This window comes from Tilletiaria anomala (genome assembly GCF_000711695.1).
Source record: "Tilletiaria anomala UBC 951 chromosome Unknown K437scaffold_6, whole genome shotgun sequence".
NCBI lineage: Eukaryota > Fungi > Basidiomycota > Exobasidiomycetes > Georgefischeriales > Tilletiariaceae > Tilletiaria > Tilletiaria anomala.
The window spans coordinates 318,921-342,672 of NW_013547016.1; the positions used below are offsets into that span (position 1 = coordinate 318,921).

General features: G+C 55.7%; 11 protein-coding genes across 11 annotated transcripts; 5 read left to right on the forward strand and 6 right to left on the reverse strand.

Annotated features, from left to right (window-relative positions):
* The first annotated feature begins 515 nt into the window (after positions 1-515).
* On the forward strand, positions 516-3,297 carry K437DRAFT_253831 (uncharacterized protein). The gene is made up of 5 exons (XM_013390267.1): positions 516-1,360; positions 1,452-1,646; positions 1,907-2,421; positions 2,486-3,091; positions 3,163-3,297. The coding sequence occupies exons 1-5, from the start codon at positions 855-857 to the stop codon at positions 3,198-3,200; spliced, it is 1,860 nt and encodes a 619-aa protein (XP_013245721.1). The 5' UTR covers positions 516-854; the 3' UTR covers positions 3,201-3,297.
* Positions 3,298-3,431: 134 nt separating this feature from the next.
* On the reverse strand, positions 3,432-4,702 carry K437DRAFT_219986 (LigB subunit of an aromatic-ring-opening dioxygenase LigAB; the record flags this gene model as incomplete). The annotated part of the gene is made up of 4 exons (XM_013390268.1): positions 3,432-3,517; positions 3,583-4,237; positions 4,321-4,529; positions 4,615-4,702. The coding sequence occupies 4 exons, from the start codon at positions 4,700-4,702 to the stop codon at positions 3,432-3,434; spliced, it is 1,038 nt and encodes a 345-aa protein (XP_013245722.1).
* Positions 4,703-5,633: 931 nt separating this feature from the next.
* Positions 5,634-6,477, forward strand: K437DRAFT_150706 (uncharacterized protein). Its single transcript, XM_013390269.1, has one exon. The coding sequence runs from the start codon at positions 5,844-5,846 to the stop codon at positions 6,387-6,389; it is 546 nt and encodes a 181-aa protein (XP_013245723.1). The 5' UTR covers positions 5,634-5,843; the 3' UTR covers positions 6,390-6,477.
* K437DRAFT_253835 (uncharacterized protein) lies at positions 5,907-7,472 on the reverse strand. The gene is made up of 3 exons (XM_013390270.1): positions 7,088-7,472; positions 6,546-6,795; positions 5,907-6,445 (listed from the first exon to the last, which is right to left on the reverse strand). The coding sequence occupies exons 1-3, from the start codon at positions 7,218-7,220 to the stop codon at positions 6,397-6,399; spliced, it is 432 nt and encodes a 143-aa protein (XP_013245724.1). The 5' UTR covers positions 7,221-7,472; the 3' UTR covers positions 5,907-6,396.
* A 162-nt stretch (positions 7,473-7,634) lies between these two features.
* Positions 7,635-9,853, forward strand: K437DRAFT_243052 (PLP-dependent transferase). Its single transcript, XM_013390271.1, has 4 exons — positions 7,635-7,889; positions 7,981-8,154; positions 8,226-8,742; positions 8,810-9,853. The coding sequence occupies exons 1-4, from the start codon at positions 7,781-7,783 to the stop codon at positions 9,699-9,701; spliced, it is 1,692 nt and encodes a 563-aa protein (XP_013245725.1). The 5' UTR covers positions 7,635-7,780; the 3' UTR covers positions 9,702-9,853.
* Positions 9,786-13,747, reverse strand: K437DRAFT_253838 (Pkinase-domain-containing protein). The gene is made up of 4 exons (XM_013390272.1): positions 12,991-13,747; positions 12,689-12,913; positions 10,470-12,611; positions 9,786-10,391 (listed from the first exon to the last, which is right to left on the reverse strand). Exons 1-4 carry the CDS (start codon positions 13,357-13,359, stop codon positions 9,963-9,965), a joined length of 3,165 nt encoding a protein of 1,054 aa, XP_013245726.1. The 5' UTR covers positions 13,360-13,747; the 3' UTR covers positions 9,786-9,962.
* K437DRAFT_150836 (uncharacterized protein) lies at positions 13,445-14,205 on the reverse strand. The gene is made up of 2 exons (XM_013390273.1): position 14,205; positions 13,445-14,073 (listed from the first exon to the last, which is right to left on the reverse strand). The coding sequence occupies exon 2, from the start codon at positions 13,905-13,907 to the stop codon at positions 13,530-13,532; it is 378 nt and encodes a 125-aa protein (XP_013245727.1). The 5' UTR covers positions 13,908-14,073; position 14,205; the 3' UTR covers positions 13,445-13,529.
* On the reverse strand, positions 14,140-14,950 carry K437DRAFT_150713 (uncharacterized protein). The gene has a single exon (XM_013390274.1). The coding sequence runs from the start codon at positions 14,778-14,780 to the stop codon at positions 14,373-14,375; it is 408 nt and encodes a 135-aa protein (XP_013245728.1). The 5' UTR covers positions 14,781-14,950; the 3' UTR covers positions 14,140-14,372.
* Positions 14,951-17,117, forward strand: K437DRAFT_150645 (alpha/beta-hydrolase). The gene is made up of 3 exons (XM_013390275.1): positions 14,951-15,744; positions 15,832-16,769; positions 16,863-17,117. The coding sequence occupies exons 1-3, from the start codon at positions 15,121-15,123 to the stop codon at positions 17,029-17,031; spliced, it is 1,731 nt and encodes a 576-aa protein (XP_013245729.1). The 5' UTR covers positions 14,951-15,120; the 3' UTR covers positions 17,032-17,117.
* Positions 17,118-18,639: 1,522 nt separating this feature from the next.
* Positions 18,640-21,290, forward strand: K437DRAFT_253840 (glycosyltransferase family 15 protein). Its single transcript, XM_013390276.1, has 7 exons — positions 18,640-19,781; positions 19,847-19,943; positions 20,023-20,064; positions 20,147-20,342; positions 20,446-20,645; positions 20,745-20,825; positions 20,909-21,290. The coding sequence occupies exons 1-7, from the start codon at positions 19,042-19,044 to the stop codon at positions 21,014-21,016; spliced, it is 1,464 nt and encodes a 487-aa protein (XP_013245730.1). The 5' UTR covers positions 18,640-19,041; the 3' UTR covers positions 21,017-21,290.
* On the reverse strand, positions 21,261-23,633 carry K437DRAFT_231703 (ferric reductase like transmembrane component). Its single transcript, XM_013390277.1, has 2 exons — positions 23,152-23,633; positions 21,261-23,087 (listed from the first exon to the last, which is right to left on the reverse strand). Exons 1-2 carry the CDS (start codon positions 23,559-23,561, stop codon positions 21,440-21,442), a joined length of 2,058 nt encoding a protein of 685 aa, XP_013245731.1. The 5' UTR covers positions 23,562-23,633; the 3' UTR covers positions 21,261-21,439.
* Positions 23,634-23,752: the final 119 nt, after the last annotated feature.

The following is a 23,752-nucleotide window of genomic DNA, read 5'->3' on the forward strand; positions in this document are numbered from 1 at the left end:
ATTTGATAACTTTCTAAGAATCTGTATGTGGTCTGATAAAACCCACGAATCCCCCCTAACGGTTCATGAATGACTCCACACTTCCATTTCTAATGAGTCACGGAACACCGACTTCGAGATCAACTTGCTTGCCTTGGGACTTGGAATGGTCTTGCCCTTTGGGTAGGTGACTCGAATCTTGATGCGAAGTGTGCGCTTTGCTCTCTGTGCACCTCACCGGGCAAACATCGGTCGAGAATTTACGGGGACGTGACAATCGGTTGAGCGGCAGCACGGGCTCATTGTGCTGCACATACGACCTCCTCACCAGAGTCGGTTGGGACAGAAGGAGCTGGCAATGCCGTCAACAACAGGCCCATTCATTGCTGACGAAGACTGCGCATGTACAACTTCAGACATGGAAGGGGAGGCACCCGATTTGGATGGCATTCACCGTGGAACGGACGGAGATCCATTCTTTTCTGCGCTGCCCAACCTTCATCATCCACCGGGGGTAAGAGATGATGCGGTACAGGGCGGCACGGAACCATCCGCAACTACAAAGACGTCGAGAACAACGGGAAATACTGCTCTTCTAGCTTCGTCATCTTCTTCGTTAGCAGCGTTTGCTGCAGTCAATGACCGTTCGAAAGGTGACATGCAAGATGAGGATGAATACCCGTTCTACACTGGCGCTGACATCGTCGTCATATCGGGTGGATCGGGTTACAATAATCTTGTCAGCGCCACACCTAATGCGACGTACATCATGCCCGTTAGCGATAATGGCGGTGAGCGCTCAACGCGCCATTCTCAGCTTCGCTCTACAGCTGGAGACACTCTCGTATCATGGCTGACACATCGTGACACCTTCTATGGTGCGATCAGGGTCATCAAGCGAGATCATTCGCGTGCTAGGTGGCCCGTCGATCGGTGACTTGCGCTCCCGTTTGGTCCGTCTCATTCCTCTTCCACAGACGAATCCAGCACACTCCGCCACCTCCTCACCACGAGGAGCACGCCCTAGTGATTCCCCTACGTTACTAAAGACACCGACCGTCTCTGGCTCCAAAGGCCGATTTCTTCCTCTTTCGCCTTTCTCGCCGCCCCCTCCAGCGCCATTAGCACCTCCCGTACCTCAATCGAATCTCGCACTTCACGCCCTACTGTCATACCGCCTGCCCACCACAGGCCCGACGCGCGACATCAAGCAAGAATGGCTCGATATCCTCGAAGGACGCCACAAGCTCTGGAAGGGGATCGAACATGAGCGCAAAGAGTGCATACGTGGGTTCCTGGTGCATTTCGAGAGTGAGATATTACGACGTGCGCACAGAAATTTCAATTTTCGCGGAGGGAGCGTTGGAAATTTCTTTCTCGCGTAAGCCTGTCCTCGGATTCCCTTCTTGCTTGTGCTGTTGCGCTGAATTGAGCATTACAAAATTGCCTCTGTCCCATCTTCCTGCTTTCAGCGCTGGGCAAAAGTTCTTCCGCTCGATACAGTCCTCCATCTTTCTCTTCAGTGCCGTATCGTTGATCAATGGCGCAAATGTCGCCGGTCAGTACGGTAGCACAGCGGTGGGCGCAATGGTGGGAGCGAAAGTGATCCCCGTCATCAATACGAATCACACAGCTACCATCGCTGCAGAGCTTAGAAGCGGAGACGTGTGAGTTGCCGCTCGTGCAAACACAGTGCTAGTGCTGTGCCAATCCCTCGAAAGTGAAAATAGAGCCTCGTTCGTATGTAGTGCGTCGCTAGCTTCCTAGTCTTTTCCATTTTATGGCGGAAAGGCGAATCGGTTAGGCGGCAATTATGCAAAAGACTAGGGGCATTGCACGAAGGTTTGCTTGCTTGAGGCTTTATTACCGCATCCCGGGCCGACATCAACTGGTATCAGTGCGCTGACCCTATCACGCGATCATACAGTATTGTCGGTCAATGCGAGATCTCACACCCTGTTGCCCCGGTCACGCATCAGCCGAAAAACATTTCACATTCTTCTACCGTGAGGAACCGCGGTGGTATCGACCCAGCTACCCTCAAACGCCTCGACACCTCGTGGCACTCAAGCCCTAGCGCCAGCGGACAACCGGGCACGCCTTCGTCGGTCATCTTCGACCCTTTCCACTCGCTCAGCATCGGTGGAGGCGCTGGAGATGGAGTGGGCGGAGACTTGACGAGTGGTGCAGGCACGCCGGCTGTCGTGGGCCAATCAGTACACCTACAGGCAAAAGAGCGCGAACGTTCGCGGAGAATGCACACAGTCGGGAATACCGGCGATGGTTTGGATCCTGAGGATGCAGATGTTGTCCCCACTGCCTTGGCTGAGGCTGACGGTGAAGCTGGTGCAGGAGAGTGTGAGTTGGAAGAAACGGGGAACATCGTCTTCAACAAGGAAAATGATGGCGAAAGAGAGGAGATATTGCCAAGTCCTATCGAGAGTGAGTGGTAGCTGATGCTGTCTACTAATGACGCACACCTTTGACTCTGCTCACTTTCAAATAGGAGTCTTTTACGTCAATGCATACCGTAACGAGATCTCAGCGGCTCCGAATCCGTCCTACATTTCGAGCCTCGCCCACGCGCGCACACTTGTCTACTCTTGCGGGTCACTCTGGACCTCTATCGTACCTTGCATAGCATTACGTGGCGTGGCGACCGCAATCGCGCGCTCGGCATCGCTCAAGCACAAGGTACTGCTGCTGAATTCAAAATGGGATCGCGAGACGCAAGGCATGACCGCGCTTGATTTTATCTACGCACTCGTCAGTAGCCTCAACAGCACAGATGGAGATGAGGTCAGCAGAGTACTGCGTGACCGTGGTTTTAGCGGCGCCCAGCTGACAGGATCAGATGAAAGTGACATGGAAGCGAACACACGTACGAAGGCGGACCAAGGAATTCACAATCGACCCCCAACACCGCAACACGCCTGGACGGCATTTGCAGGAAAAGGATACGCGGCGCGGGAACTTGTCAGCTGCCTCGTTTGCCTTGAGGGTGGACGCATCCCGGTAGAGACCGCGGAGATCGAGGAGCTGGGGATTCGCGTCATTAAAGTCCAGGGCCGGGCAAAGAAAGAAGGTGGCGTGCCCATGTTCACGGAGCAAGGTTAGGACTGCTGCCTCGCTATTTGCAATGCGTAGTGCTGATGATTCTTTTTCATTTTCCCTATCCATCAGCTATTCGCAAAGCACTACATCTCGTCGGCAAAACATGAAATAATCTTCCAAATAATCTTGTACGATCAGATTTCCAAGATGTTGTTCTCTTTCACATGCGCATACTCGTTGTATGATCAATTAAAAGTCCCATGCCATTTACTTGAGACACCCACACTTCATCTAAGTACGGCTAAGAGTGCTGAACATATTCCTGTGCGCCAGAAAATACTTCGATCAGCATCGGTGTAGTGGTCAATTCACGGAGTACAGAGGTCAGTTACAATGACTCACCAAGCCATCGACCCTTCGGGTAATTTAAAAGTTTGTGCGAATCTTTCGTGTGATTTCACTGCACCGAGCGCGACAAATACGGCTGGAGGTAGAACCGATCCGTTCAGTTTCAAGATCGAGCACAGAGTGACACAGATCGGCACGCACGCAAAAGATGTTCAGCCGTAGGGTGGGCCTTCTTGTAGTCGCTTCTGTTCAACAAATCTTTCGCCGCCTGCCATCTACTATCTTCGTCTACGTCCCTCGCCGCCTCATTGCCTACTTGCGCTTGCTTGGCCTTGGGCTCCGCGCCAACCGCATTTCCGAGTGCTTCCGCGAAGCTCTTTGCGTAAGACGCATACACGCCCTTGTCGCGGCTTGGAGATGAATTTTGTCCTGCGGCAGATTCGATGTCCAAGTACAGGAAAAGCTCTCGTAGATTGTGGACGGCCATGCCACTCGCAAAAATACCGATGCCGTGCTGCGTGCGTAAGGTGCGAAGCGCGACACCGAGTCGGAGGGACGCTTCCGGGTCGTCAGACGGTGGAAGTGAGACCTGCAGCAATGGAAGAGTAGAAGGTAGCGCAGACACGACCTTAGCTGATTTTAGTTCGGACCATCCACCATTGCTCGCCTCCAAGGACGATGGAGCGAAAGCGACTTTGAGAGGAACAAAAGCACCGTGGTCCAATCCTCTGCTCGTGGGAACCGCTTTGTGCAGAGAGAGAGACGGATTTGACTGTGTTGAAAGAGCGTGGTTCAGCTCAGAAAGGACCAGCGTCGAAAAAGCGGATGGATTGTGAGATTTGACCTTGACGGTGTACTGTAAACACAGATGTGGGCTTCCCAATTAGTCATCTTACGATTCCCGTCTTGTGCATGCCACTTGTGGAGATGATTACCTACATAATGGTCTGGAAAACCAAAGAAATCGTAGTAGAGCGGGTTCCTTTCATTTGTGTTCACTTCGAGAACACCGGCGATGGTGCTCTGCCAATGAGCACTGATAGCGATCAAGCCTTTCAGCCCTCCATTTCCATCATTGTGTTCCTTGCGTATTTCTTGACCGAATTTCTCCCATTCGGCGTAGGCTGGGTGCGACGGGTCGAACATGGCTAAATGAAAGTATGGTCGGCAACTTAGTCAGCCGGTGAAACCTCAAAATGGAGCTACCAGTTCAGCCAGCGCGCATTGACTTACTGGGTGGGCCACCATGGGAGATGAACCATACGGGCGCAACGTACCCAGCGGCACCATTGCCGTTCGTAGTTTGGCTCTTTTTTGACATTGTGCGCGATCCTGATAATGCAAACAACTTTGCCAGCCGCCGCGGCTTTGTGAAGTGCAGAATAGCGGAGCGAAGCGAGTCACTGTGTTCTTGTCCGTCCGCAGTTAACGAGAGAGATGCACTGGCAAGGGTCAAAGCCAGGCAACAGACAAAAATTGCTGTACAGCTGACCACGAAAGAGCAGGTTGGAAATACCAGGTTGGATAGAGAAGGCCGCGCCTTGCTTTTGGGCGGCGTGAGGGAGGGGAACGGAGCGGACGAGAAAGAAGATATGGGCAATACCGTCACTTACGGGGTATAGCTCGGCGAACAGGACTGTCGGTCACTGGACGTCTGTTTTATAGAGATGTTTCTGCCCTGGGAATGCATGCAGTGGACTATGCGTCGCCCACATTGATCCACGACTGGTCGAAGTCAAAGATTAGCGGAGGACGACGATCGATCATGTCATCGGGATCATATTCAGACAACGGCCCTGTCTCTCTAATGTCCATACATCGCCCGCGGCCACAAAACCCGGCCTGATTCTTCGGAGATAAGCGCCGACGTCGATGAGAGCGTCTTTTTCTTTCGAGCTCAAAGCGGCCGCTTCTCCATATCGCGTAATGCACGGTTGCCTATGAACATTTGCTTGAACGAGGCAGGTCTTTTGACATATATAGTTGTCCTCTTCAAAAATCTGGATCATTCCGCATCCGGCTGTGGTATGTGGCAACCTCATCGCATTTCACCTGTGATGTGGGCGTCAGCCATCGATCTCAGCTTCGCCAGATGAAGTACCTGTATTTTGATTGGCTCTTTGATGACTGAAAATTCCAGCTTGCTTCTTTCTTTCATGTTTCTCCTCAGTGTCCACAGGAAGGCGAGGATGCGATCCGGGGAGGCCACTGAGGCTCGGAAAAGCCTGAGCATAGATTTCTGCCTTCGAAACCAAGCGTCGAATCCGCACCGAGGGCAGCTCTTGCCTTGTCCACATTCTATTGTCACAAGGACGCCATCACTGTGCCTCTGGAGTGTGGACAGGATTTACGAGGTATCTGAGATTCGATACTAGGTCTCGGTTGGTGGCCATGCCAATGTCTGCCGTATGGTTCAAAAGACAAGATAGCGATACTGTGAGCATTCTCACCAGAGATGGCCAATGTCTGTGCTTCAAACTCTACCAACGGCGCAAATTTCGGCTGATTGGCTCTTGATACATCAGTGCAGCACGGAAAAGTGGCCAAGTGGGGCAGGGACTGCACGCCTGGTAATATTGGTACTCAGCGCGCACGGAGATATTGCGGCCGCCTGTGTGCGCTGGATTGGTGTATCGATGTCACACCAATGGTTGCGTAAGGCGTGGCTGGTCGACAGCAGTGCATGCCCGCCGACGGCCGTTGTGAGAATACTTTCGAAGGTCCATATCATTAGAGTGGTGAGGGATGTACTTGTACGTGTCAACAAATGTGTTGACGTTTGCGAGAGTAATGCGTGGAGCAAGACGACAAGGCAGGTGATTCTTCACTTGACACAGCGCCTTGTGCCAAGGGAAGCTTCGATTTTCCGGGCATTCACTAAACCAGACTCCTTGTTGTTCATACTCAAGGATCCCACAGTTACATTGCAGCAACTAGCCAATGCGAGATGGAACGGCAGCTTGTACTCGGACAAACTAAACAGGTCAGCAGAATCGCCATTCTATTGATGCTGAATTATGATGATGCGGTCACTTGGTTGACAGAGGCCTTGTCAAGCTCTGCCCTGTAAAAAGTGAAGATCAAAATCTTCCGTCAGCCCTGTATCCCTTCGTGCGCTGCAGGCATAACCAGCAATGGGCCAACAGTAAAGGACGTAGACTCACCTTAGGGCCTTGCTAAAGTCGTCCTCCACGTCATCATCGTCCCAGTTGTCTTGCCATAGATGATCCGCCGGTCCGCCACTGGCGGATCCTGCACTGCCTCCGCCAGTTGCATTGCCGCCAGCAATAGAAAGCCCCACGCTAGCGCCAGGCGCTGCCCCTTGATCTTGACCGCCCGTCGCGCCAGCTGCACTGGAGATTTGTACGGCTTTGTTGGACAAGTGCGCAAGTGCTGTGTCTGCGTCCGACCAATCTGACGAATACAATAGCATGCGTCAGTTATCTTCATCTCGAATGCTGGAAATGATTTGGACGACGGCGAATATCCGTCGCATGCAGCTTGCTCTCGTAACCCGCAACAGGATATGCGATCTCTCTACGCCTGTTTCTTCGCATGACCCCTTAGCCGAAAGGCTCTGGCGCAAGGGTGCCACAGCAAGCCTGAGATAGAATCCATTTTTGGGCCCTGTGACTCCTCGCTGGGCTTCTTTATCCTGTCCGAAGCACTTTGACATGATATATACGGGAGGCATTCTGCAACTTACCCTGTGTCTCGAACTCCTCAAACTCATCATCCTCGTCCAAAACACCAAGTTGTGGAATGCTTTCTTCTCCCTCGGGCACTGCAAGCGCCAACTCCGCTGCTACTTGTAGCGACTTCTGAGCTGTGGTCGCCATCTTGGCCTTTTATTGTCTCAACGTGGGTCTTCTCAAAGGTCGTTATGCGTGCGTTGCAGAATGCTGGTTCAAGAAGGTCGGATGAGCGCGTGTGTACGCATGGAACTAACGCGAAGATGCGTGAGCTCTGAAAATCAAGAACACTGCTGGGTTGGGATCGTTGTCAAAGCCCTTCCTTGTAGTACCCTCGTTGTTATACAACCCGCAAGGTAGGGATGGGCTGTCGTATGGAGCAGGGACTCCATGTAGAAAGTTGGAGACGTGCGCGTTTCGTTGGTGACCTTTCGGATGAGAGTGCGCGGCCATATGCCAAAACAGCTTACGTAAGACTTGTCCTTAGTAGTTATGATCAACGACAGTTCTCTCGAATGAAAGCATATCCCTTCACATTGCCTTTCCTCCATGTCTGATCTTCGTAGTTCAACTAGTCAAGGTACTGCCGACGTGGATGATCTGAAGCACGGCAAGTGGAAATTGACTGGGAAATTAAAGAAGAAAAATCGCATGGATTCTTACTGTACGCTGCAAGAATCGCTACTTGGTTCTCCAACATTGCTGCCATGGTAACGGGTGCCAACGGGTTGCCACAACTATCAAGTGGTCCTGGTGGCACAGCTTCATTTGAAATAGATACACTCCTTCGCCCCGCGTTGGAGCGGGTGTTGGAATGTACGTAACTCATTGGACACATTGAAGCCTTCGCGAAATCAAGGATTCGCTCGAGCTGACTTCGCTTGATGGGGTTCCCTACGCCTTGCAGGGATCCGGAAAGGCGAGCGTGAAGATGCACCCGTCCTGCGCTGGCCTACTTCGAAAGAAGCCAGGGATAACATTATTATTCCTTCAATATCATCTCTTGGCTCTCATGTGCTTCTGGAAGAGGAATCAAAACATGCGAAACGCCCACAGTCGTCCCATACCCTCTCTGAACAGGGTACGTGTGATTGTGCGGAACATTATCGCACAGTGGGTAATTTGCTGACGGTCAAAGTTCCTCGTGAACAGGCCTATTAGAGCTGATCGGGACTGTACTGGATAACAGCATCAACCCATGGACTGGGCGGTTTCTCGACAAGCTCTACGCTGCGCCAAAGCCAATTGGACTCGTTGCGGACCTGATACTCTCCGTCCTGAATGCCAATTGCCATGTCTTCAGCTCCAGTCCCGTGCTCAGCCTTGTGGAGGAAATGTGCGTTCAAGAGCTCGGTAGACTGTGTGGATGGTCTGAAGCGGGCTCTGGGAGTAACGAGGAGTCGCAAGTGGACGGCCTCACCATGCCTGGCGGTTCGGCATCAAACACACTTGCAATTCAGACTGCACTAGCTACTATGTTTCCCTCATATAAAGAAGCAGGCATACTCGGGGCATTAGATGACATCAATCGTCTGAAGGCTTTGCCTCCTCCCGGATCTGCTGACGCTTCTGTGGGTCGGCACGTAACAGGGCAGTCAGAAGTCGAGACAGTGTCCTCCGCCTCGCTCCTGAAGCCTTTGATATTCACCAGCGACCAGAGTCACTATTCGTGAGTGGTATACAGAGCTATCGTTAAAACGCGAGGGAAGTTGATGGACAGTGGGGTTTTCCTTCAGAATCCAGAAAGCTGCGCTAGCTTGTGGTCTGGGGCTTGAAAGCGTCATCAAAGTACCCTGCGATCCCTCCGGGCGCATGGATCCCGAGGCGCTTGACAGGATGCTTCATAACCTGCGTCCCTCGCACAAGGGCTTCCCGTTCTTTGTCAATGCGACGGCAGGAACTACAGTTCTAGGGTCTTTCGACAATCTTGAAGCGATCAGCGAGATTTGCAAGCAGAATAACCTTTGGCTTCATGTCGATGGCAGCTGGGGCGGGCCCGTGCTCTTCTCCTCACGCTGGAAGCACCTCATTTCCGGCATAGATTCGTGCCACTCTTTCACCATCAACCCACACAAACTGCTAAACGTCCCTCTTCAATGCTCATTCCTCATATTCAAACACGGAAAGCAGGCACTCAAAGGCAACTCCCTAGCCGCATCCTACCTCTTCCATTCAGCCGATATGCGCGATAATCCCGGTATGAAGACGCTCGGCTGTGGGAGGAAAGGAGATGCGCTCAAGCTCTACCTGACATGGCTGCGCTATGGAAAGGAAGGCCTAGGCGCCCACGTCGATCGCGGCTTCGAGTTGGCAGCCAAAGCGATTGCCATGGTCAAAGCCGCTGCTCCGCGCCTGGTGCTCTACCCGCCGCCCGAATCAAGTTTCTTGCAAGTCTGTTTCCGCCCATACAAGGAAGGCCTGAGCACCGAACAGCTCTCGCAAGCTGTCATCGAAGTGCGCGAGCGTCTTCAAAGCGAGCGCATGTTTGCCGTTGACTTTGCTCCGCTACCGGGTCAATCTGGGCAGTTTTTGCGCCTCGTCACTCATCCTAGCACCAAGGAGTCCGACCTGCAGACACTCATACAGCGAGTCGCTGCACTGGGCGAAAAGTATTTCGCAGATTCATGATAGCGCAACGTACAGCATGTTCTGCACCTGCATATGCGGTTCACAAGCAAGCGATATAGAAGTCACCTTGTTGATGCGCTTGATCAGCGTCGGATTCTAGAGGCATAGTACATGGCAGATGCAGTGAGAGATGATGTCATTGTAATATGAAGTGTCGTTCCATGAGTTGATGATTAATGTGAACTTTTGAACACGGCGAGAAAGAGGCCAAAGGGGTTTTTGCACCGGAGAATCACTGACGTCTTGCGCCTGTGCGAGACGTTACCGACCTGCAGCAATGCTGCGACCGCTGTTGGTGCTTGCCAGACTCATCGCGCTACTCGTTCGTTTAAGGGCCTCGCGTGCGCTCTCCATTGTGGTCGTCGCGTTCGACTTGACGCCCGTACGTGAGCTGGCAGTGGCGAGCAGCACGTCGCGGCAAAATTTGAGTTTCTGCATGAGACGCCGTACGAATCTCCGCTCGCGTGGAGTGGTCATGTCGATCGTGGGCATGTCGAGCCCGAGGCGCTCAGCTTCCTCGAAAGCGGCTGCTTCGCGCGCCGAGCGGTCTTGCAGCGCGATCGAGACAAATTCGGCGAGGGTCCAGGTGTAGAGTCTCTGCTTGCCCGGGATGTGCTCGGACGGTACGATCGCAGCGATGGTCAGGCCTTGGTCGATGAGGAAAATTTTCATGTGGTCGTAGAAGTTGTACTGGAAGGCAAGGAAAACAGGTTTTTAGCGATAAGAAGGAAAATGGAGTCGAGTGGAGGAGCTGGGCCGTGTGCTCACCTGCAGCATGTCGTTAGAAAGCTGGAAGATGATCGCTTCGTGGCTGCGGAACCACTTGTACACGAAGGGCAGGTCCTTGACGAGCGAGTCTTCGCGCTGCATGAGTGGATGCCCACCGCCGCAGAGGCGCTCGGTGATCTCTGCGGTGAAGGACATGAGGATCTCCATCCTGTTCACCACTGTCGGCGGCATGCCCTGCAGCGCTGCTTTGTGCCGCAGGCTCTGTTGCTGTCCTTGAGCAGCGGCCGCAGTGTCGTGGGCATCAGCCTCCATGTCACCATCGCTGGCCGGCATGGCAAAACTCTTGCGATGCATGACGATCGGTGGTGACGGCTCGGTGCTTGCGGTGCTGATGCGCTTGTTCTGTGCGACGTACTCGAACGACTGCGTCGAAGGCGCCAGGACGATGCTGTCGCTATCGCGGAAATGGACGCCGATAGAGCCGTTACTCAGCGCATAGCCGAGGCCATACTTGTCGCTCGCGTCGAGCCACGAGACGACGAACGCTTTCGGAAGCGGCGGGCAGCGGCGCATCGTGCCGTCCTCGTTGACCTGCGTTTCGACGGGAAGCATCGGGACATTGTCGCCCTCGGCGTCGTGCAGCGAGAGCATGCTGTTCTGTTCGAACGCATCGAGCGCTGCGCTGAGACGATGCACAATGAGCTCGGTGAAAGCCGCCGGCTTGGGCTGTGTCTGCGCCTGCGCATATGCATGCTGCTGCGAAACGCGATGATTGCCACCGCCAGCGTGGAAGGCGCCCCGGCGCGTTGAGCCAGATTCGACGCTGGCGAGGCTGACGGCGCTGCCCTGCGCCGCGGTCATGCCAGCGACGAGACGGGTTTTGTGGTTGAGCTCACGTCGGTCCTCTGTCACTTTTTCGCCTCCAGATTGGTACGACGGCGCGCTGCGCTGCGGTGGGAGCATCCCATTGCCGTTGCTGCTGTTGGTGGCTGGCAGTGGGCCTGTGCTCTCCCTTTCGGCGGCAAGGTCGAACGCGCGCGAAGGCTTGCTAGCGCCACCCTGCACCATTTGCTGCTGATTCTGCTGCTGTGGGTACTGTGGCAGCTGGTGCGCACTAACCGAGGCGGCACGTGAGACGCTGAGCGCTCCCAGCTGCTTCGCGAGGCCGCTAGCGGCGCGTCGGGCGCTGCTGGCGCGCTGATCACGTTGGTAGTGACTCTGCTGTTGCTGCTGCTGTGGGGCGCGGATGAGCGGTTGCTGGCCAACCTTGAGCAGCGTGCTGATCGGGCTGCCTGGTTGAATGGCACGCTCGGCTTCCCTGTTGACGGCCGCGCGCTGGTCCTCGAGCGCTTCCATCTCTCGCAGACGGCTTCGCATGTCCGCCGCACGCGTGGCACTGACGCTCGCTCGTTGCTGGTGCGATCCGCGCTGCGCGTTACTGCCGTTACCGCCGTCTGCATAGTTGCCCTCTTCCTCGTCGTCATCGTACTCCTCGTCGTCTTCGTCGTCCTCTTCGATGAGATCATCCGCGTGCGGGTTCCACTCTCCCTCCAGTTTGATCTGCGCAAAGTTTTTGAGCGACTGCTCCGGCGAAACGTACGGCAAGACGGGCATCTTTCTGCATGCGGATGCGGGCAGACTGCTCGGGACGGCCCCCGCGTAGAACCAGGGGTGGTCCATGATTTGAATGAGCGTCGGCCTTTCCGCCGGGTTGGGCGTAAGGATCTGGGCGATGAGCTCGCGCGCGTGCGAGGAGATGGTCGAGTCGGCGGGGATCTCGTACTCGTTTCGCTTGATCTTCTCATAGATCTTCTGCACATTGTCTGTCTGGAACGGCGGCTTGCCGATCAGGAGTGTGTACAGAATGACGCCGACGGACCAGATGTCCACTTCGAAGCTATGCCCGTCGCCCTGGTCGTAAAGAATCTCAGGGGCGATGTAGTTTGGCGTGCCGCACACAGTCTTCTTACGCTCCTCGGGGAAGTTGAGCAGCGCGGCGAGCCCAAAGTCGCCAATCTTGACGTTCATCGACGCATCGAGGAAGATGTTGCCGAGCTTCAGGTCGCGGTGGATGACCGAGTTAAGGTGCATGTGCTGACATCCGGTCAGGATCTGTGTCATCAGGTAGCGCGACTCGGGCTCCGAGTAGCGACCACGACGCTTGACGACATCGTTCATGCTCTGGCAGCCGTCACGGGTTAAAGTCAGTGGCTAGGCTCACGATAGTGTAAAGGAGAACAGAGCGAGAAGCAACTAACCCCGTTTGCACATAGCTCCAGGCGAAAGTAGACATTCTCTTCATCCTCAAACTGATCCAAGAAGCGGACAATGTGTTTGTGCTTCATGCTCTTGTGAATCTTGAGTTCAGCGAGCAGCTTGGACTTGTTGCGTTTGGAGGACGAGACGGTGGCCTTGTGGATGACCTTGAAGGCGTACTCGTTGCCCTGCGGGCAGGTCGCCATGTAGACGCGCGCGAAGCCGCCCTACAAGGAAGAGTGGACAGGCTGTCAGCATCCCGTCGTGAAAACCGACAGCCCTTAGACAAAAACTGCGAACTCACCTGCCCTAGTACGTGCCCGGTCACGTACGAGACACCGTGGGAGTCGACGATCATGTCCGGAGCGGTGGGAAGGACGGGTTTCTTGCTGTCCGGCTTGTCGCCTCGGCGCTTTCGTTCTCGGTCCTCCCTCTCTTTCCGCTGCAGCCGCTCCGCCTCGCGATCCCTCTGCTGCTGCTGGTGCTTTCCATCTTCTTCTGCGGTCATCTGCTGTTGGTGCTGCTGCGGCTGCTGGCGCGACGACTTGAGCGCAGCATGGTTGGCGTGCACGTTCGGAGCATAACGCTCGGACAGTGCCGAGGCAGCGTTGCTGGCATGGGCCTGGATCTTGCGGAGCTGGTCGCGAGCGGCGATAGCGTTTGCGTGGGCCATGGTGGCCGACAGATTTCTGAAGTGCGACGGGGCAGGTGAGGACGGTGCGTGTACAGCACGCCGCAGTGGTGGTTTGGGATGACGAGCCCGACTGAGCTAAAGGGCCCGAGCTGGGGCCGGCCGTAAAGGTATACAGTCGGTCGGTGTCGGATCGAGCTGGAGAGGATTCGCTACCCGGAGAGTGCCGACAACGATGGCGACGACCGCGACAGCGACGAGGACGAGCAAATCCGAGCGTGATACCTTCCTGATGTCGCAAGAGTGAAGGAGGAAGTGGCGGTGGTGTCGAAGAAGGAAAGCAAAGGGGCCGGGGCGGTGGAGAGACGAGGGTCTAGGATGTCGTGGTGGACGGATGGATAGTCTTTGCTCTCTGCGCTCTCTCTTTCTTTGTGTGGGTGTGTGTCTGCTCTCATGAGATGGACCACTTTGCATTGATGTTGAAAGCAGCTTCTACAGTACATACCCGCCGACAGACTCGCACGGGCACTCACAGTGGCACCTGCCCATCTGCCTCGGGAAGAACAACACACAACACACACACACCACATGTACTGTGGGCGGAACGGGGGACGCGTGCGCACAGCCGATGAAAGAGACGCGTATTCGGTTTCTGGTCACGTGCCCATAGTGGCCACCGTGCCGATAGCAGATACCCAGCCTTCCGATTGCTTGAGACGCCGCGGTCAGCGACTCTCCGACATCATTATTTTCTTTCTTTTTTTCCAATTTTTAAGAGAGCGATTGAGGATGCGATCGTTTTGCGCGAGAGGGGAAGCAGGGACGCAGCTCGGTCAGCCAGCTGGAGGATTGGCACCTGTAGGCACCGTGTATGAGTATGCACGCGCCTCAGTGCTTCGATCTGCTGAGATGACGAGTCTCTCTTCCACCAGATTCTAATTGACGTGCAGGGGGTGTAGAGACTGTGGGCAAACTCCATCCCGTTGCATGTTGTCCGCTTGCAACCAGTCTGCGAGCGCTGCAAGCTCCCACTATGGACTTTGGGGAATGAAGGGTTAGAGGTGTATGGTGAGATTGTGAGGGCGGCGAAGACGAGAGAGAGATAAGTCAAAATCAAGAGGGCGGTTGCTGGTCAGTGTTTCTTTTCCTATTCTTGGCGACAGTGCTGTCTCCCAGCACCAGGGCATGACAGCCGTGTCCCCGCTTTTACCCCCTTGCTCTTCTGTGGGGCGATTCTGTGCGGTGTAGTTCCTGCCAAAACCTGCCAGACGGGGGCACTCTGCCCCGCTCTCCGCTTGCAGCCAACCGCAGAAGGGGTGAGACACTGGTGCAGTGCTACACTGCCTCTTGGGCTGATGACCACCACAGCTCGTCGTCTTCAACACCACTGGCAAGAAAGGATACCGATATCCGGTATCGCCCTGGCCAATCAGCATCAGGCAGGCTGCCATCGACTTGATCATCCGCAGCTCACCGCCCCCCTTGCTCGTAGGAACCTTGTCGAGAAAGGCACAAGCAAGAGAGAGGCGTGCGTAGTGCGACCGCTGCGACTTTTTCTCCTTTTCTCCTGTCCGACTCCCCCCCCCCCGCACCGCCCTTTCGAGCGAAGGAAGAGCGAACGAGCGAACAAGCGATCTCGACCTTCTCCACTCCACCTCTTTACATATCGCTTCACCACGGATTCGTCGCACGCACACTGTTACCGCAGCCCTCCCTGAGCCAGCTCTTTGCCCTTGCGCTGCGACTCAATTCCTTTTCCCCTTGCTCTCCTCCTGCCAAGTTACCCACAGCGCATCCGAGACCATGTCGTACATCGACTACGCCGCTCGCTCCCAGTCCGGCACCCGGGTGCGCGACGATGATGAAGCCGAAGCGGGCTCCCAGCAGCACCAACAGCCGCAATACCATGCGGATCCTTTCGCAGATCAGCATGTTGCTGGTGACGCCGGCGGCCGTGCTCTCCGCGGGCGTGGCCACGACTTTTCCGTCGAGCGCATCCACACCGAAGGCGATGACCTTGGTAACTACCACCCGTACAGGGGCGAGGGCGGCCTACCCAGCTCCACGGCGTCGCCCCGACCATCGCATCAGGCCAACGGCCTGCAGCGCGAGCCCTCGCACCAGGAGCCCTTCTTCGATCCGACGTTCGAAGACTATACGCACGAGGCACCGCTCGAGATGCCGTTTTTCGACCACGTTGTCCAGGACTACGGCAACTTTGGCACGCTCAGCAAGCTCCGTGTTCAATTCGGACAGTTCATCTCCTTCCTCCTTACCCTCGGCGCCCTCGGCCTTGTCGTTATCGCCAGCTTTGCCCACTACCTTAACCCCTTCGCAAGGTCCCCGCCTCGCGCCAAAGCAGACCGCGAGTACGAGAGACGCGTCACCGGGGAGCGAGGCTCCGGCAGGGTGCAGTATTACGCTGAGGTGTGTGTCGTGTCACTTCGTCCTACACTTCCTCCTGTTTCCACCCCTTCTGTCGTTCTCTGACACTATTACTCCTTTTGCTACTAGTACTGGGGCTACCGCTGCGACGAGCATGAGGTCATCACTGAGGGTGGCTGGATCCTCAAGGTGCACCGCATCAGCGACCCGCGTCGTCCAGGCGGCGCTGGCTACCCAGTCGTGCTGCAGCACGGCATCCTGTGCAACTCGTCACACTTTATCATGAACGAGGAGCGCTCCCTCGCTTTCTGGCTCGTCGACCAGGGCTACGACGTCTGGTTGCCCAACATCCGCGCTAACTACAATGCTGGGCACACCGAGTTCTCCCGCTCGGACCCGCGCTTCTGGGCCTGGGGCCTCAAGGAGCTGGCGTTCGACCTGCGCGACGTCGTCGAGTTCATCTGCGAGGCGACGGCGCATCCGCGTCTTGCGTACGTGGGCCACTCGCAGGGATCCGGCAGCATGTACCTCGCCCTCTCCCCGGGGATCTGCCCCGAGCTTGGGGACCGGCTTAGTGTCTTTGTCGCCCTCGGTCCCTCGGTGTACGCTGGGCCGGTGCTGCGCCGCTTCCCCTTCTCGCTGATCCGCAAGTTCCGCTCGCGCAAATGGTGGTCATTCGTGTTTGGCATCAAACAGTTCATCCCGGCCATCGCGCTGGTTCAGCGCGTGCTACCATCGTTTATCTTTGGCCACCTAGCCTACGTCATGTTCTCGTACATGTTCGGCTTCCACATGCGCCTCACGCCCAAGCGCCAGATCCCTAAGGTCTTCCGCTCGCTTCCCGTCCCGACGTCGTCGGAGCTGCTGTATTGGTACATGGCCGCGTGGGCTGCGCGCGGCTGCATCTTCGACCCTCGCATGCAGGAGCCCTGGTTCCCGCGCAGTTTCCCGCCTCACTCGATGTACTACGGCACCATCGACTTACTTGTCCTCGGCAAGCCGCTCGCGCAACGCCTCCAGCGCCATGAGCACAACGTTGACATAGTCCACTGTGTCGAGCTCGACGGGTGAGTGGCCGCATATTCCACTCTCTGCTCTGTTCTGCACTGCGCTGCGCTGCGCGCTGACTCTTTGCTGATCCTCCCCTGTTATGATTGCAGGTACGAGCACCTCGACTTCATGTTCTCCCACGACGCATGGCGTGTCGTCTTCCCCGGAATCAAGGACAGCATCGAGAGCACGATCGACCCCGAGGACCGTGCGCCGGCCATGCGCGAAGTCGATGCGCCCGTTGCCACAACAGGGCGCCGCTCTCGGCGCGGTATCTGAGCAAGCCTCTTAAGCCTCAAGAGCCTCTGCTGCGGTACGCATTCGCAGCAACAGCAGCATGGTTATCTCCGATGGGCATCAAACGTCGTGTGCCACCACCCTAAATACCAGACCTGCTACCGCCCCGCCCTGCTCTGCGGGCTAGGGCGCCGCTCCGCTATACTCTCTCACCATGGGCTCCCTCTCTGCTTGTTTTCCCGGCCGTCAATTGCACGCCACGGCCACTGACCCTGGGCAACTGCCTGCCACACGCTCCCTTCCCCTCGTCTTTCCACGCCTTTCGATTTCTTTTATCCTGCAACTTTTATCGCACGATATTCACCTTCGACTTTGCCTCGGTCCTTGGGACGCTGCGGCATCAAAGACAGTGCTGCGCTGTTTCGCATTCCTCCTGCCAAGCCGCGGCCCGACGCGCTTTTTCTTACACACCTTCTTCCCATCTATAGCTCTTTGCTTTGTGTTTGTGACTATCCCGTTCGAGATGAGGGCGGTGTGACATCGGGAATGCTTTAACTATTTGTGACATTACATGCGTAACTTGACGCTATGCTATCCCGATGTGGGCGTCCAGATGGACGGCTGTGCGTGTGTCCCACCATCCTGGTCAGATGGCCCTAAGCAAGGATGACTGACCTGCGATCGTTCCCATAATAGAGTAACTACACGATCATGCAAATGATGGAAAACAACCCTTTCCCGCTGGATCGTTAGTCGTTACTGTCGGCTAGACTTGCGCGGCCGTCTTACTCAAAAAGGCTCTTTATTACTCATTCACGTAGCTTCTGATATCGCAGGGATATAATTTGAGTGATTCGTCACGGCTGCGCACGACCAGTGGCGGGCGAAGAATGAGTAACGAGTCCCGGCATGGTCTTGCAGACAGCAAAAGTGGAGGGAGGGGATGGTGAGCAACGCATTCTGTACCACCAGCGGATCGTGCCAAGAAGTGGCGCCCATTCACGGACTTGCAATCGAGTTTTCGCGACCGGAGTGCGATATCGCGAGCAGCCCGCATTAGTCGCCGCGTCTAGTTAGTAGTTGGGGGCGATAGTATTATTAGGTTACGCGAAGGCTCCGTCGACCGCGGGTGACTTTTGTGCGGGACTGCGAGTGCCAGCCAAACGAATGCAACCAGCACTGCAGGTCGCATGTGTGGATATGGCGAGAGGTTCGACTCGCACGCTTCCAGATGCCGGCCTTGGAAGTTGCGTTGACAGGCGTTGGCTCTGGAGCGGGTGAGCATCAAACGCAAGTAAATGTATGCAGCCGAGCGCCTCCAGGCGCTGGGCGCGGCTCTCATCGACGTGCTGACGAATAGGGAGAAAAGAACAAAGGAGCAGCCCGCCGCGAACAACAAACCAGAAAGCTTTGGCGTGTGCGATGAGTGTTGTGCGTGAGCTGAAGCGCCGAGGACCGAGGCGTCACCGACCGGGGCTGTGTGGAGGGGAAGCGACAGCCATGGAAGCGACACGATACGGAGGAGCCGGTGTGGCGGAAGAAAGCGGCAGCGCGCGGCAGTGGCGTCGGTGACGCGTTACCACCGATTTGGCCCTCGTCGTGGTGGCCGGCCAAATCGACTTGGATGTTGCTTCTGCCTTCTATGCCCATCGACTGCCGAAACTTTTGATCGCATTCTGTATTTGTATCAGTTCCGTCCTGGGTACACGCTTGCGGACGCCTATCACCCTCCTCCCCTCGTTCCCTTTCGCGGCTTGGAGCTCGCTGCTGCTGGCGTTTGCTTCGCTCGCTTTGTCAAACGACCATTCTTGTGGAGCGGGTGGAAACCGACGTTGGAGGATAGGCGTGGCGGCGTGTTAAACATCAGCAGCTCGCCCCTTTTAGACCGCGTATGCTCTTTAAGGAGAGAGTAACCAGCCGGGAGACGCTCCGCAGGCGGCAGGGAAGAACGACGCAACAAGCTGTTCGGAAGACTTTCCAGGCTTGTCATATCCAGTGCTGAAGGATATATCTCACCGCTCGCCAATCGCAGGTTCGGATGCTGAGAAGCAAATGGCGCCGCCTAGATACAACCGCCTGCATGGCGGCTCGGGTCCCTCGGCCGCAGGGAGCGGACGTTCCTTCCTTGAAGGACTTGCACGACGACCGCAACGCATCGTCCCACTCGCCCTCACCTTCTTCCTCGCGCTCAGCTTCGTCACATGGCTCAGCTTCACATCTACCGGCTCCGAAACGGCCAAGCAATGGGCCTCGAACGCCAAGTCGCAAGCTTCCGGTTGGATCTCCAGCGCGGGCGGCAAAGGGAAACAGCCGGAAAAGTACCAGGCAAGCGAGATCAGTCCCGCTGATGCTCTGTACACCTTCAAACCCGGCGATCCACCAGTGACCTATGCCGAACTGGAGAAATGGGGCGAGAAGGGCGACGATGGCAACATCTACCCGCCGCAATTTATCCCTGCGCTCGCCAACAAGGCGCCGCGCGCGAAAGCGGGCTTCATCGTGCTTGTACGCAACTCCGAGCTCGAATCGATGCAGGCATCCATGCGCGAGGTCGAGGATCGCTTCAATCGCAAGTACGGCTACCCTTGGATTTTCCTCAATGACGTGGACTTCACCGATGAGTTCAAAGCTGGTGTCAGGGCTTTGACGCGCTCCGAGATTCGTTTCGGCAAAGTCGAAAAGGAGCACTGGGGGTATCCGAGTTGGATCGATCAGAAGAAAGCGGCGGATACGAGGGAAAAGATGACGCTGAAGAAGGTTCTCTACGGCGGGTCCGAGTCGTATCGCCACATGTGAGTATATCACTTCAATAGTTATCTCCTCTGTTACCACTCTGACCTTTGAATGCTTCCCTCAGGTGCCGTTTCCAGTCCGGTTTCTTTTATAGGCATCCCCTCACCAAAGACCTCGACTACTACTGGAGAGTCGAGCCTGGCATCAAGCTGTTCTGTGATGTGAGCTCGATTTTTCTCAACAGTGGGAATATAGGACAATTCCAAGTTGACCATTTCTTCTCTAAAATCTGTTCGGTAGCTCGACTACGATCCATTCTTGTTCATGCAGATGAACAACAAGGTGAGGCAATGTGTAATGATCTCGCTCGCAGGTGGGTCGCCTTCGCTGATGCGCCTTCTCTACTTCTGTTGTATCCACACAGACATACGGCTTCACCATGGCTCTTCACGAGTATGTCGAAACAGTTCCTACGCTCTACAGCGCAACGAAGCAGTTCTTCGACCTGAACCCGCAGTACATGGCCAAAGATGCTTCGTGGCATTTCCTCACGGACGAGCCAGAGCGACATTTCGACGCCGGCTGGAATCTCTGTCACATGTGGTCCAACTTTGAGATTGGTGAGCATATTTCAGCCTTCGCGAGCACAGTACTTTTGCACTGAGGCTCGTAGTCACCGCAGCGATCGCTCACTGTTTCTCCTTCCCAATGCTGTATGTTCAGCCGACCTGCGTTTTTGGCGCTCCGAGGCGTACTCAAAGTACTTTGATCACCTCGACCAAGCCGGCGGGTTCTTTTATGAGCGATGGGGCGATGCGCCGGTACATTCCCTTGCTGTCTCCATCATGCTTGACCGTTCTAGACTGCATCACTTCAACGACATCGGCTACACCCACGTCCCCTTCAGTCACTGTCCTGTGAACGTGCGTACATGCATTCCTGAGCGTAGCCCTGCTTTCATAAGGGATGTCCGCTGATTCGTACTTCGTCTCGTCTCGGCAATGTCTTTTCCGGGTCTCCAGAGGAAGAAGTATCACGACAATGGCAAATGCAATTGCAAGCCTGAAAACTCTTTCGACGAGCATCCGTACTCATGCTTAAAGGTGAGCGTCGACCCGTATCCCAGGTTCCCAGAGCGGAGATACGGTAGAGAGCACTGACGCTGTACATCTTCTACCGTCCGCAGGAATGGTGGCGAACGGCGAAAGAAGGCAAGCCAAAGCGAAGCAGCGCGATAGAAGAGAGAAACGAGAAGCTCCGCAGTCTAGGTGCAGGGGCGCTTGTCGACGCCTGATGATCCTTATATCGTAGCAATCTCGATGGGCATGATCGACAGCGAGGCTAGCGCCAGACGCCAAGCAAGGACAATGCTCATCCACACGCACACCCGCAAATACATGCACACCATACTCCGCGCATGCAACGCATCCGTCCACTACTAATGCAAATGCCCCATCCCACCTGTAGCATACGAGCGCACTGCACACTCGCCTCCCAATATTTTACTGCACAACATTTCTGACACTGCAGCAGCTCTACAACAATGATGATTGCAAATAATATGTTGGGATACATGTGAAACTGTGTTTTTGACTGTGGACGACTTTCCCTGCTCTTGCTGTGCCGATGCGTGTGGGGTGCGGCGCCGAGCGCAGACATCAAGACAGTCTGCACGGACAGCTCCGCCAACAATTTTGCTTTTGCCGTACAGACCACATCACCACTCGAGGCGATTGTCGGAGACGAGGCTGACGTCTGCTCTGTCGTCTCCTTTCCACACCCTCCCCGCGGAATTGCAGCTTGCAACCGCGTCGCGTAATTCGCTGATCATGCCGCCGGGACCGCTTGCGAACACAGTCGTTGGCCCACATGCGGTGCTGTCGACAAAGTTGGTGACAACAGCATGCAGGTCTGGGCGCCGGAGCAAGTACGGTGCCTCAGGGCCTCCTTCTTCGCCCTCTGCGGTGGCTGCAGCTGCATCTGCGGCATCAGGGGCGAGGTCAAGCGGGGCGGGATCCTCATCGCACTTGCTGCAGTCAATGGTGCCTTGGCCTTTCTCCACACTTGACGAAGTCGCAGATCGCAGCACGCGAGCACGGTCGACCCCACGCGTCACGTAGACCTCGATGCTGATGCACTTTCCCGCAATAGCGCGTAGCGCATCGAGCTCTTCTTCGACCCATAGCACGTCCTGCTTCCTGCGTATGGCCCAGACGAGAGCGACGGAGATGCTGCATGGCCGCGGTCCTTGAAATGCGTCGAGGTGAGCAAGATGCCAAAGGACAGGGAGGACAAAGGTGATGCCGGTACCGCCTGCGACACAGAGGATGTTCGTGTTGCTGCCTTGCATGTATGCCGGAAGCAAGTCGTCAACGATGGATTGCCCGTATGGTCCGGTGAGGATAACGGCCGTGGTGGTCGTCATGAGCTTCTTCGCATTTTTTGATTCAGAATCTATGCTAGCATTGGACTCGGGGATGTTACCAGCAGCAGTACCAGCGGCAGCCCCCAGCTTGTTGGCGATTTTGTGCGTTTCACCTTGCTTGGCACGGAAGATGTACGAATGGCGGGTAGTCCCTTTTGAAAGGATGGGATAGGAGATCGGGGTAAAAGGGTGCGACTGCCAAATGCTCCCTTCCGTGAAGGTTAGGTAGAAGTGCTGTCCAACTTTCCAGGGCTGGTGGGGGTGCTCAAAGTCGAGCCTCACCACGTCGCCGTTCGGGCTATCTGGAAAGAGCCTAGCGCGCGCCTGTGCGGCCCTGAAGCCGCTGGCGCCTTGAGGTGTCACGTAGTTGTAGTGCAACAGCGCTGTGCGCACGAAACGAGCGCTGCGGTCAATGAACCACAGGATGAGTGAAGGAAGCAGGAAGCAGCTCAGCTGGTCCCAATGGCCATAGCAAGCGCCAATGTAGACCATGGCGAGGACGTAGTGGGCTTTGCGGAAAAATTCGTAGCCTGTATAGCGGATGGCGGTCTGCGTGCTGAGTGCCCAAAGCAGAAGGAGGAGAATCATGGCGACGACTCCCCAGACCATATACGTCTGCTTGATCCAGGCTTGTGCCGTAGAAGGCTGTGGCTGGTAGAGACGAATCTCGACGATGGACCATCCAATCGTGTGGAGCGCAGCCTGCATGAGGATGATATACCCGAGCCATCGATGCAGAAAGATGAAGTGATGGTGTGGTATGCCGGTGATGATGGACAAGATCGACTCGCGCGAGGAGAAGAGGACCGATAGTGGCGTCATTGCATAGGCCAGGACGCCGACTCGATCTGCGAAGGGGCCGAGACTTGTGCGTGTGTTGTATAGGCCAGGCTTGTTCTTTACGGGTGTCACCCATGTTTTAAATGGGTAACCCAAGAAGCTGCATGATGCAAGAGCTGGGTGAGTCTTGGGTCGTGCAAACCATCAGAAAGGCTGACACTCACGTCCACAGCAGTAGGTACGCAGCCATCACGGCAAGAATCGTGACCTGCAAGCGAGTCGTTCGACCAAATACGATGCGCACACCCTCGGGCAAGAAAATTCTTCTTAGCCCTGCGGCTATTGCACGCTTGCCTCTGGCGATGGAGCTGCCTCTGCGAGCGACAGGCGCGGCGTTGGCACGGACGACGTGAATGAAGCCAAGCACGAGAAGCACGAGGCCGATGGTACCCCATATGGCCGCCGTGTATATCATCCCGGCGTCGTGTGCATTGTAAACGGCATCGAGGTAGGCGCAAGAGCCGGCATCGTTGGTGCACGGCACGGCGCGGTCCGCATACCCCCAGTGGTGCTCGAGACTGCTCGCGTCGCTGAGGTTCTGGATGTGCCGCGGAAACAATGCCGAGCCGCCCATCTTTCCTAGCTTTTCCCGTGCGCGTCGGGGACATGCAAGGGATGACTCGATTCGCGGCCTTCTCAATACCTGCTTGTCTTATAAACAGATGTATGATCATGGTCTTGCACGCCGTGTGGCACACTGGTGTATTTGTTCCTTCACACCTCGGCACCTTTTCGTGATGGTTTTTGCTCGGATGCTTTTTGTGA